Source organism: Ylistrum balloti, unplaced genomic scaffold (genome assembly GCF_031769215.1).
Source record: "Ylistrum balloti isolate Yb309-2 unplaced genomic scaffold, AGI_CSIRO_Ybal_v1 Utg370672, whole genome shotgun sequence".
NCBI classification, from domain to species: Eukaryota; Metazoa; Mollusca; class Bivalvia; order Pectinida; family Pectinidae; genus Ylistrum; species Ylistrum balloti.
The window spans coordinates 306658-321036 of record NW_026782406.1 but is presented as its reverse complement, the minus strand read 5'-3'; the positions used below and the strand labels follow the sequence as shown (position 1 = coordinate 321036).

Sequence of the window (14379 nt, the reverse complement as noted above, 5' to 3'; positions counted from 1 at the left end):
TACTATCTGTACCGTGAACGACAGGTAAATACTATCAGTAACGTGAACGACAGGTGTAAACTATCAGTAACGTGAACGACAGGTGTAAACTATCAGTACCGTGAACGACAGGTAAATACTATCTGTACCGTGAACGACAGGTAAATACTATCAGTACCGTGAACGACAGGTGTAAACTATCAGTACCGTGAACGACAGGTAAAAACTATCAGTAACGTGAACGACAGGTGTAAACTATCAGTAACGTGAACGACAGGTGTAAACTATCAGTACCGTGAACGACAGGTAAATACTATCTGTACCGTGAACGACAGGTAAATACTATCAGTACCGTGAACGACAGGTGTAAACTATCAGTACCGTGAACGACAGGTAAAAACTATCAGTAACGTGAACGACAGGTGTAAACTATCAGTAACGTGAACGACAGGTGTAAACTATCAGTACCGTGAACGACAGGTAAATTCTATCAGTACCGTGAACGACAGGTAAATAATATCAGTATCGTGAACGACAGGTAAATACTATCAGTACCGTTAACGACAGGTAAATACTATCAGTCCAGTTGGAGCAATTATATGCGCGTATCTTTTTCAATATGAGTTTCCTTATGAAAAAAATACCCGAATGATAAGATATCAGGTTATCTTCTAGTTGACGATGAAAATGTAACTGAATGAAACACATGCATATCGTTAGCATCACAGGTGTGACCACCACGAGCGTTAAATTTGTTACATGTACGAGTTGTTTCCCTTATACAGGTATCTTGTTTATGTGATATTTACTTCTGTGTCTTCCTGTTTACAGGTGTTATACAACATAGGTACGCAGGAGCTGGTCACGTGATCCATACAAGTTCTGTATATAAGGTAAAGCCTTTGTTATTGAATTGAGATGATTTTTATATTATTATATTATAAATTCCAAAAGCTACAAATTAGACTTCATTGTTTACGAAAGAAACCAACTGTTTTTGTCAAGTTGTCAAAAATCTAATAGATTATTTAAGTCTTATCTAAATTTGTGTATGTATCTAAATTTAACGTACATGTGAATTACTAGAAGTTAGATAAATATTGAGTAGCTATATATGTTGGTTATGTAACTTGACGCTAACATTTTTTTAAATTGTATGCAGGTGTTCGTCACTCCTCAACATGATGGAATACGAGCGCTACATCACCATCGTATTCCTCTCCGCCTTCGCCCTGGTGGGAACTGTGGGAAACATTTTAGTTCTGTACGGCTTCACCAGGTGTCGCCAGAAGTTTACTTCCTCCCTGTTTATCCTGACTTTGGCCGGAATCGATCTCATCACCTGTGTCATAACCATTCCGTCTACCATTGCTATGGAAGTGTTAGATTTCGTTGTCAGTTTCGATATAGTGTGTAAGATATATCACTTCCTTGTATCTACAACCATCCCATTCTCAGCTTTCGTCATGGTCGCTATCGCAGTGGACAGATATTTCTGTATTTGTAAACCATTCGCTAAAGTGATGACGCATTACAGAGTGTGGATTATTGTGGCTAGCCTGTGCATAACGTCCATCTGTTTAGGTATGCTGTCGTGTCTAAATTATGGTGTCTACCAGAATCCGGATAATACTTATGACAATCTGTTAGATCGGAATTTGTCCTCAGCCGCCGGTCTGAACAAAGATATGGAGGCTAAACTGCTAGAACTTCTCCGAGAACTCAGTGCCCATGACAAAAACGATCTGTTGTCGGAGCCGTTCAATACTTTTAAATGCCAGGAGTCAGCCATGTTATTGGGAGATGAATTTTTTTCGATTTTTCAGAAGATTTACTCGTGTTTCTATGGATTATCGTGTATACTTGTGATCATAATTTACTCTGTCATCTACAGATTCATTTTAAAGCGACGACAACGACGCCTGCGCATGGAATCGTTTCCGTGTTGCACTTTTCGGGTGCCACATAATGGCCACGAGAGTGAAAACACAGAGGTGATGTACCTCAGCCAGGACGCCTCAGTGGTGGTAGAGGATCGAGATAAAAATCACAACGCTGAAAATCAGCGACAACTCGTTCGTAGTGAGAGTAGCGAGCGAAACAGGGACAAGTTTAGTCTAGGACACGAGAAACAGGAACGCATTCGTAGGAATAATATAAAGACGGCCATTATGCTGTCTCTTGTGGCTTTCGTATTTATTGTGGCCTTTCTACCGGCCTGGCTGATGAAGCTGAGGCTTATAAAAATAAACGTAGTGGTATTCAATATGTATTTCATTTACAACGTCGTCAACCCTTTCATCTACGCTTTTATGAACCCAGACTTTCAGATGCAGTTAAAGGAGGTTTTCCTTAATCTGTGTCGGTAGAACTGGCTCCTTTGTATTTTTATCTTTGTATTAGAACGAGAAATATACAAGATAAACACTTGGAAGTTATGATCAGCATGGCCTGGTGTATACTGTTGAATTACAGTTGCTATTTATGACCCTACATTTCCACCCCTCGGGATGGTATATAACGTATGATACACTGTATTGAGCTCTCTGTTACGAATACTTTTTTTAATAATGTACTATGTATATAATTTTGCTAAATTTTAGTTTCGCATTAAACGAAGCGAAAATTGAAAATATTGAACTAAATTACATCTGTGCTTATATATATAAGATAACTTTAAATATAGCATTACTGAATGTTGGTTTAGTGACAGTTGACTATATGGAAACATGATTGTGTGTTAATCTAATGGTCTATATATCTACTGTGTTTCTGGTATAAAAGTTATAGTAAATTATATGTAGTCGCCCCCCCCCTCTCCACCTTGTGTATTGGTGTCTGTGTTTGGCAGACAGACGGACAGACACAGAAAGAGAGACAGAGACGGAGACAGACAGACAGACAGAGACATAGAGAGAGAGACATAGAGAAAGAGACACACAGACAGACAGACACAGGAAGAGAGAGAAGAGGGAGGGACAGACATACAGGCAGACGGAGAGAGAGACACACACACAAATACACCCTCCCACATACAAACACACACACACACACAAACACTCACACACACACACACACACACACACACACACACACACACACACACACACACACACACACACACACACACACACACACACACAAACCTTTATGAAATCTATGTAATTGACAACCGTTTACGATGTCAAACATGTTTTATTGTTCTCACTGCGCTCGCTTTCTTAGCATAGAATTATTTCTTTAATTCATATCATAATATGGAGAGGGGGAGAGTAGGGTTACAAAATCAATCCATTTGATTAACTTTAAAGGGACATATCTGAATAAAGTGGTTAAGGAACAAGCGAAGGTTCATTACGTAGAAGAACAATTGAATGATTCAGTGGTCATGTCCGACATAAAAATGGTAGACTTTTGACCACCAGAGGTATGCTATGATCCTGTAGACGGAACACCACCAACCATTCTGAGATTTTCTGGTACGACCTCGAGATAAAACACTGGTGCTGAATGTGAAACAGGAAGGCAGTGCCACGTCATATACAACAGAGTGATATAAAATTAGGATATACAAGATAACTAGGTACGGATTAAAGTCCAACATTAGAGCATCCACAATGACAGAGGATTCATCACAAAAAAACTTAAGTGGTAACTCGCAGGTGTGATTTATGAAGCTATATACATGTAGATATATATTATCCGTTATTATCTGTAACCTGTGGACTGAAGTAAGTCGAGACAGATGGCGCTAGTGTGAGAAAAAAACCAAAAACACTGAGTTAAAGACCTAACCGTTACATGACTATTCTCCACGGTCTTAGGCATGTCTATTTCACGCTATCGTCAAAATCTCAATACAGTCTCTCATTTTATTGAAAATATATCGAACATCAGATAACAATCACACGATAAAACACGGAAACTCAACAACTGTGGAATGTACCGCCAGTGTCACTTTGTGTTCCTTATTTCTCTATTTTTTAACACAATTCCAAACTCTTTTAGGTTGAAAATCTGTTTCATTTTTAATAATTAGCTATGTATCTGTATTGTGAATTTTAATTGTAGATACATGTTTCCATGACAACCAATGTTGTCATGTATACCGGTAGAAGGTATATATAAGATGTAATCCTGTGTACCTCATCCTTTGTTCTGATGTTGACAAGGATCTTATTTTATTACGTTATAAAACGACCTTCACATTAGATGACCTGTATTTATAGTCTCCATAGTAACCTGTATGTTCATGTGTATGTGTGGTAAGCTTCCTCATAATGATAACCTTAACAGTGATGTGTACAGTTAAAATGAAATAAAAAGAGATAACACATTTAACGATTTAGCTAACGCGTTTTAACTAGATAATTATCATGGATAACGAGATAACTAACGCGTTTTAACTAGATAATTATCATGGTTAACGAGATAACTAACGCGTTTAAACTAGATAATTATCATGGTTAACGAGATAACTAACGCGTTTAAACTAGATAATTATCATGGTTAACGAGATAACTAACGCGTTTTAACTAGATAGTTATCATGGTTAACGAGATAACTAACGCGTTTAAACTAGATAATTATCATGGTTAACGAGATAACTAACGCGTTTTAACTAGATAGTTATCATGGTTAACGAGATAACTAACGCGTTTTAACTAGATAGTTATCATGGTTAACGAGATAACTAACGCGTTTAAACTAGATAATTATCATGGTTAACGAGATAACTAACGCGTTTTAACTAGATAGTTATCATGGTTAACGAGATAACTAACGCGTTTTAACTAGATAGTTATCATGGATAACGAGATAACTAACGCGTTTAAACTAGATAATTATCATGGTTAACGAGATAACTAACGCGTTTTAACTAGATAGTTATCATGGTTAACGAGATAACTAACGCGTTTTAACTAGATAGTTATCATGGTTAACGAGATAACTAACGCGTTTAAACTAGATAATTATCATGGTTAACGAGATAACTAAACTTTTTAACTAGATAATTTTCACGTTTAACGAGATTACTAACGCGATTTTATTATGTTGTTATCACCTGTTAACAAGTTAGTTATTGCGTATCAACCAAAAAATAATTTTGTCTTGTTTTTAGAAATAATCCCAATAGGCTATCGTGCTGTATGTGATGCAAGCTACTGTGTTTTTTAATACAAATGGAGTATTTTGCCGTCCAAGTCGATTGATTCGCCATCTGACCGCAGCGTCTTTTCGGCTCGAGTGGTGAATTGTTATATCGGCAATCAATAGACTCTGGTTTCTCGCTCATTACTGCTCAAATAGTTGTCTTACTTTGGATGTTGACGTTGTATATATAATAACACCGTGTATGTAGATCATATCATGACAGAATGATATGTATAGCGCTACCTGTATGAACTGAACTTGTAAATATCGAGTTATGTACATGAATACATTTGTACATAAACACTGTTATTATGTTAATATTAATTTATATTCAAAGTGTAATGATGAAAATAGCCTGTAAAAAGCAAGTTGTATACACAAATTTATCACGTGATTAACATGTTATCCCGTGAATTCATCCATTAAATATTCACGCGTTTGTCGCTTAGTGTAAATATACATGTACATGAACTGTTTTTTCATTTGCTGATCAAGTAAAAAAACAATTTTAATTTCATACTATGGACAATGACATAATCTTAAAATGGCACAACAAAATGGCTGCCTATGTTTTATTGTTATCCACATTAAGACTTTAGAATCTGTAAAATGTCACTTTTTCTGAGTTTATGATAAAAAGTATCTTAAACTTGTTGTTATCCAGGTCATATAAAATTTTATGAAACTCATCCCGAAGTTTTAATTTTTACTCGCCAATGCTCACAAAGGCTCGCAAAAATAAAAACATCCAAGTATCGCTCCATTAAATCTCATATGCCACGAAAATACATTTAAGATGTAGACACATATGTGGATATGGACTGGTATGTTTCATTGTTAATGTTCATATTCCATTCTAGATACAAACGATACCAGTGATGTCGATTCACTACTCCTAATTCAAATGCGTTATTAAGATCTGCGGGATTGGCAGTTTCCGTTTGTGGAAATATCGTACTATATTGTTACATAATGTTCAATGTGTATCTGAATATCACAACAGCCGGAAAATGTCCGAGAATTTATTTCCGTACATTAAAAAAAGAAAAGTTATATCGTGTTTTTTGTGTAATTCCAAATGTCCACGTTTTCGTTGTTACTCCTAGTTACAATAATCGCCTTACAAAATAAACAGAGGAAGTGATGGCATCTGATTAATGTTAGTACAACCACTAACCTTCATCAGAGATCTTTTTAGTACAAATTTTAAAACATTTCTATTTGGATCTGCATGCTTTCGAGCCAGCAGTGATTCGGATATCTGTTTGTAATTTCCACATATTTGATATTGTCGACATCTCGCCATCTCTCGCCATTTGCGCGAGGTCTTTCATTATGTGCCGTATGACATCACCAGCTGATATTTATATGTTTGTTAGACTTGGACAAGTCCTTTTATTGTATTTTGCTAAGGAATGGAAATGTCTCGTCATATAACACAATAGTAAATATAATGATCTATAAAAGCACTTGACAAGATTAAAATATTACTCATTATGTATTTGGAGAATTAAAATAAAACATATCAATTGATCTCTCTGTTTTCTTTTTGTATGATGCAGCCTTATCAGTATGTGTCAGATGGACCGCACGGGCCCCCTTAACGGTTTATACATTTGTAACCTAGTGACGTTATCGAGTTGCCTCCCTTGATAAGTTAATACGCAAGCGTGATCTTAGCTGGTAAAGTTGTAAATAACAACAGATACTAGAAACAACGAGTAATTTTATTGTGTAAATGAAGCGAACGACTTTGATCTTACTACGTGTAATAGCTGAAGTGTTAACATTGTAGGAAAGTTCATTCCCATTATTAAAAGACAATGACTTGAAGTGGCAGTGATCAGACGTCATCAACCCGAAAAAAGAGCATCTTTAGCATGAACACAAACAAACATTTCTTCGATTTCAACTCTCCGAATAAATCGCCCATACCAAACCAATGAGTTCGTGTTAACCTACCCTCATCAAGCAGACAAAAACCTCAATACAAATATGTCAAATTCGAGTAAAAATATTACTCTATAATTATACTGAGAGGAAAAAGAAATGCAATAAGCAGAAAGTTAATATTGTAAATTAAATCCTTGACGTACACCCTTGAGACTTGACATTTGAGTTAGGTCCCTATGGTGCCGTATTAAAATCACTAATGCATAACTAAACTGCGCACGCCGCTTGTACAAAAGAATAAGAGACAAAAGCACGATATCTCGAACCCAGTATAAAGAATTGGTTCAAAATCTGTGTGTGCGAATCTTCAGACATATCCGTCTTGATTTCCCACATTTCAAGCATAAACCGTGAAAAATGCCACGACAGTCCGAAGTTGACAGGAGTCGTTCCATTGTACTTCTTACGCAAGTTACCCCGCAAAATCAGGTCGCTAATCAATTTGGAATCCATCCATCGAACATTTGCCGTCTCATCCAAAGACTACATGCCACCGGCAGGGTTGCAGACCGTCCTCGAAGCGGTCGCTGTCGTGTGACGACGCGTCGGCAGGATAGGGCAATGCGACTTTCGCACTTACACAATCGCTTTCTGACGGCCACGGAAACAGCAAGGAACACGATGTTCCAGTTGATACAAAGACAGTGCGTACTCGACTGTGTGCCTTCGGTCTAAGACCGCGGCGGCCATATGTTGGACCACAGCTTAATGCGCGGCGATGTGCCAGACGAATGCAATGGCTGAACGCACATTCCGTAAGACGCTTCCCAATGCAACGTTGGAGAAGGGTCCTGTTCTCAGATGAGTTCAGGTTTTCGCTTTACCGGGCAGACGGCCGATGTCGTGTCTATAGACGTACCCACGAGCGCTATGCATGTTGTTCCTCTAGTACAGCAGCGTCAACTGACGTTTCAGCAGGACAACGCCCGGCCGCATGTAGCGAGGGTTTGTCGTGGTTATCTCGCAGCAAACAATGTTCCCACCCTAGACTGACCCCCATACAGCCCTGACCTCTCCCCAATAGAACATTTATGGGACGAGTTGGATAGAAGGATAAGACGTAGGCCGAATCCTCCAATCAACGTCGTTCAGTTGGCGTTGGCGCTGGATGAGGAATGGAATCGAATACCAATGAGGAGGGTTAAAACCATGAACAATTCAATGCACAAAAGAGTTTGTGCAATTACTGCAGCTCGCGGGGGGCACACACGATATCGTTGGGTCCAGGACGCACGTCATTTTGAGTGGGGTACTCACTCGTAATCAACGTCAAATTTTAAAAGGTTTACTTAACGTTCACGAATGAAATTCTCGCAGATGACAGAATGGTCAACTATCTTCCAGTTACACCATAATTACATTCTAAACCCCTTTTCTATGTCCCATAGTTGAGCTGGAAATTCCTAATTGCGTTTCTTATTCCTTTCAGTATAGATACAATTAACTATTTCATTTAATGTGATAAAGTAACAATCACCATTAATGTGATACAGTAACATTCACCATTAATGTGATACAGTAACATTCACCATTAATGTGATACAGTAACATTCACCATTAATGTGATACAGTAATATTCACCATTAATGTGATACAGTAACATTCACCATTAATGTGATACAGTAACATTCACCATTAATGTGATACAGTAACATTCACCATTAATGTGATACAGTAACATTCACCATTAATGTGATAAAGTAGCATTCACCATTAATGTGATACAGTAACATTCACCATTAATGTGATAAAGTAACAATCACCATTAATGTGATACAGTAACATTCACCATTAATGTGATACAGTAACATTCACCATTAATGTGATACAGTAACAATCACCATTAATGTGATACGGTAACAATCACCATTAATGTGATACAGTAACATTCATCATTAATGTGATATAGTAACATTCACCATTAATGTGATAAAGTAACATTCACCATTAATGTGATACGGTAACAATCACCATTAATGTGATACAGTAACATTCATCATTAATGTGATATAGTAACATTCACCATTAATGTGATAAAGTAACATTCACCATTAATGTGATACAGTAACATTCACCATTAATGTGATACAGTAACATTCACCATTAATGTGATACAGTAACATTCACCATTAATGTGATACAGTAACATTCACCATTAATGTGATAAAGTAGCATTCACCATTAATGTGATACAGTAACAATCACCATTAATGTGATACAGTAACATTCATCATTAATGTGATATAGTAACATTCAGTTCTAGTGAAACTGCCACCATTAATGTGATACGGTAACAATCACCATTAATGTGATACAGTAGCATTCAGTTCTAATGAAACTGCCACCATTAATGTGATACAGTAACATTCAGTTCTAATGAAACTGCCACCATTAATGTGATACAGTAACATTCATCATTAATGTGATATAGTAACATTCAGTTCTAGTGAAACTGCCATCATTAATGTGATACGGTAACAATCACCATTAATGTGATACAGTAGCATTCATCATTAATGTGATATAGTAACATTCAGTTCTAGTGAAACTGCCATCATTAATGTGATACGGTAACAATCACCATTAATGTGATACAGTAACATTCATCATTAATGTGATATAGTAACATTCAGTTCTAGTGAAACTGCCACCATTAATGTGATACGGTAACAATCACCATTAATGTGATACAGTAGCATTCAGTTCTAATGAAACTGCCACCATTAATGTGATACAGTAACATTCAGTTCTAATGAAACTGCCACCATTAATGTGATACAGTAACATTCAGTTCTAATGAAACTGCCATCATTAATGTGATACAGTAACATTCACCATTAATGTGATACAGTAACATTCACCATTAATGTGATAAAGTAGCATTCACCATTAATGTGATACAGTAACATTCACCATTAATGTGATAAAGTAACAATCACCATTAATGTGATACAGTAACATTCACCATTAATGTGATACAGTAACATTCACCATTAATGTGATACAGTAACAATCACCATTAATGTGATACGGTAACATTCACCATTAATGTGATACGGTAACATTCATCATTAATGTGATATAGTAACATTCACCATTAATGTGATAAAGTAACATTCACCATTAATGTGATACAGTAACATTCACCATTAATGTGATACAGTAACATTCACCATTAATGTGATACAGTAACATTCACCATTAATGTGATAAAGTAGCATTCACCATTAATGTGATACAGTAACATTCACCATTAATGTGATAAAGTAACAATCACCATTAATGTGATACAGTAACATTCACCATTAATGTGATACAGTAACATTCACCATTAATGTGATACAGTAACATTCACCATTAATGTGATACAGTAACATTCACCATTAATGTGATACAGTAACATTCAGTTCTAATGAAACTGCCACCATTAATGTGATACAGTAACATTCAGTTCTAATGAAACTGCCACCATTAATGTGATACAGTAACATTCAGTTCTAATGAAACTCTCACCATTAATGTGATAAAGTAACAATCACCATTAATGTGATACAGTAACATTCACCATTTATGTGATACAGTAACATTCATCATTAATGTGATATAGTAACATTCACCATTAATGTGATACAGTAACATTCACCATTAATGTGATAAAGTAACAATCACCATTAATGTGATACAGTAACATTCACCATTAATGTGATACAGTAACATTCAGTTCTAATGAAACTGTCACCATTAATGTGATACGGTAACAATCACCATTAATGTGATACAGTAACAATCACCATTTATGTGATACAGTAACATTCACCATTTATGTGATACAGTAACATTCACCATTAATGTGATAAAGTAACATTCACCATTAATGTGATAAAGTAACAATCACCATTAATGTGATACAGTAACATTCACCAATAATGTGATACAGTAACATTCACCATTAATGTGATACAGTAACATTCACCATTAATGTGATACAGTAACATTCAGTTCTAATGAAACTGCCACCATTAATGTGATACAGTAACATTCAGTTCTAATGAAACTGCCACCATTAATGTGATACAGTAACATTCAGTTCTAATGAAACTGCCACCATTAATGTGATACAGTAACATTCAGTTCTAATGAAACTCTCACCATTAATGTGATAAAGTAACAATCACCATTAATGTGATATAGTAACATTCACCATTTATGTGATACAGTAACATTCATCATTAATGTGATACAGTAACATTCACCATTAATGTGATACAGTAACATTCACCATTTATGTGATACAGTAACATTCATCATTAATGTGATACAGTAACATTCACCATTAATGTGATACAGTAACATTCACCATTAATGTGATACAATAACAATCACCATTAATGTGATACGGTAACAATCACCATTAATGTGATACAGTAACATTCATCATTAATGTGATATAGTAACATTCAGTTCTAGTGAAACTGCCACCATTAATGTGATACGGTAACAATCACCATTAATGTGATACAGTAACATTCAGTTCTAATGAAACTGCCACCATTAATGTGATACAGTAACATTCAGTTCTAATGAAACTGCCACCATTAATGTGATACAGTAACATTCAGTTCTAATGAAACATTCACCATTAATGTGATAAAGTAACAATCACCATTAATGTGATACAGTAACATTCACCATTAATGTGATACAGTAACATTCAGTTCTAATGAAACTGTCACCATTAATGTGATACGGTAACAATCACCATTAATGTGATACAGTAACAATCACCATTAATGTGATACAGTAACATTCACCATTAATGTGATATAGTAACATTTACCATTAATGTGATATAGTAACATTCAGTTCTAGTGAAACATTCTCTATTAATGTGATACAGTAACATTCATCATTAATGTGATACAGTAACATTCACCATTAATGTGATACAGTAACAATCACCATTAATGTGATACAGTAACATTCAGTTCTAGTGAAACATTCTCTATTAATGTGATACAGTAACATTCACCATTAATGTGATACAGTAACAATCAGTTTTAGTGAAGTACATCTGAATTTACCGTTTTATAGGCAAATTTATTCTGAGAAATTTTCGAGAGAATTCCAGTTGAAATAACCCTTCGGAACGACCTCGCTATTTTTGAAATTAACGCAATAGTTTCCTTAACGTGGGTTTTTTCGGGGTTTTTTTTTTTGTCGCTGCATTAATCCGATGTACCGAAATAGTTCGTAATGAATTGTCCCCTTACCATATTTTCCTCATTAAATTGTGTTTCGAGATAACACGAAATCAACGCACATTCTCTACGTAAAAAGTTCCCTTGAATCATTATCGTGATTATTGTAACTACCGTAGTTAACCCGGTATAAGATATCACTGACATGGCCTTTGTCAGAAAGATATTCATGTTACAGGTGAGGGTTATTACTATTTATTCTGTCCCTGTGCCGGGTTGTTAGTATTTGTGAACGTAGTTACGTGAGGAATAACAAATGTGTACGTCTATTTGGCCGACATTTTGTTTCTTATACAATAACGTTGTACAATTAGTAAGAGAGAATGCATCTCAGTCAAATCAAGAACAAGATACATTAGCGAAGAATCAAAACAATAAAATCGTGTAATATTGTGTAATTTTTACCAGGTCTGTACAAGATAGATGAGGGCAGACGAGACAAATGACCTGCGCGACAGCTAACAGGTCGGTCCTGTCATCTCGACATTTATCATCAACGGGACAGCCTAGGGGAAGGACATCACGGTCACCAGCGGGCAGTTGTACGGACGATTCTCATTGGTCAATAAGACAATTCTAACCAATAACAGAGAAGGTCTTATTTACAGAAATGTGTTTTTTTACAATATGCAACTGTCACTATTTAATAGAAATGTATACACACATACAGTTTACATGTAGATTCCAAACAGCCTGTGAGTTGGGGCCAGGATGAGGGATATTTTGTATCGTCCTAATTTAACAACAACAACAAAACTTTTTCTGACATTACAAGCTAATTTACGAATAAATGATGTACGGTAACCTGATAGGAGAAAAATACAAATAAGTTGATTTTGTATTCAATTGTCAATCGCCGATTTCCATACCAGGGTATTCTGAAACGACGAGCTGGTATCCTACAGTCAATAACATTCAAACAAATACTTTAAACAACACATTTTCTTAACAACTACCCTACAAACAAATATCATACAATTACCCTACAAACAAATAGCATACAACTACCCTACAAACAAATACCCTACAAACAAATACCATTCAAACAAATACCCTACAAACAAATACCCTTCAAACAAATACCCTACAAACAAATACCCTACAAACAAATACCCTTCAAACAAATACCCTACAAACAAATACCCTTCAAACAAATACCCTACAAACAAATACCCTATAAACAAATACCCTACAAACAAATACCCTACAAACAAATACCTAAAATATCCTACAAACAAATACCCTACAAACAAATACCCTTCAAACAAATACCCTACAAACAAATACCCTACAAACAAATACCTTTCAAGCAAATACCCTATCAATAGGTAGCATTCATGGAGAGATCAAACAAGTATCTGTCAAGCAAGAAAATCAATATCAGAAACCTTCACATTGTCATCCACCAGGGTCCTTTTCAGACGGGTCTAGTTGTTGGTGACAATCTCACTGAACAACATACAGGAATTCCGCCGCGTGTTATACAAAGCAATTAAGATAACATGCCAGAAGCCACAACAACAACACCAGCCTTACTTTGATCTTACTGATAAACACAATTCCTTTCCAGGGGATCGAACTATACACCTTCCATCCAACAGTAACCGGTAAACCAACAAACAAACGAACATTCTATATACCAGCCTCACTTAAAACCGAATAATAAAACCCGAAAATAAAACACAGCGGATGAGAACTAGTGCTTTCAAACTTGAACATTTTCTTGTTACTTTTGTCATATATGATGATTACCTATACTTAATCGGTAAAGTGTTTTTATCTAAAACTTTTGCTTGAAAAACACTTGTATTCCATTTACGAGAATTGCTGCTCCCTGATTGGATGACGCTGATGGATAGTGTAAAGCATTGTACTATACGTGTTTGACATGTACGTTATTGTTGTGAGTAATCGTGGACACACTGGCCTGAGTAGTGATACAGTATTATCCCCGGAGGCCCCTCTCCAGTACCACTACGTCATTCCCACTGTAGGGCCTCATATTGTTTCAGTTAACGAAGTGCGAGCGACCAGG

The 14379-nt window shown here is 35.9% G+C and overlaps 1 protein-coding gene across 1 annotated transcript; it reads left to right on the top strand.

Annotated features, from left to right (window-relative positions):
* Positions 1-1160: 1160 nt before the first annotated feature.
* On the top strand, positions 1161-2348 carry LOC132557459 (orexin/Hypocretin receptor type 1-like). Its single transcript, XM_060221948.1, has one exon. It carries the CDS (start codon positions 1161-1163, stop codon positions 2346-2348), a length of 1188 nt encoding a protein of 395 aa, XP_060077931.1.
* The last annotated feature ends 12031 nt before the right edge of the window (positions 2349-14379 follow it).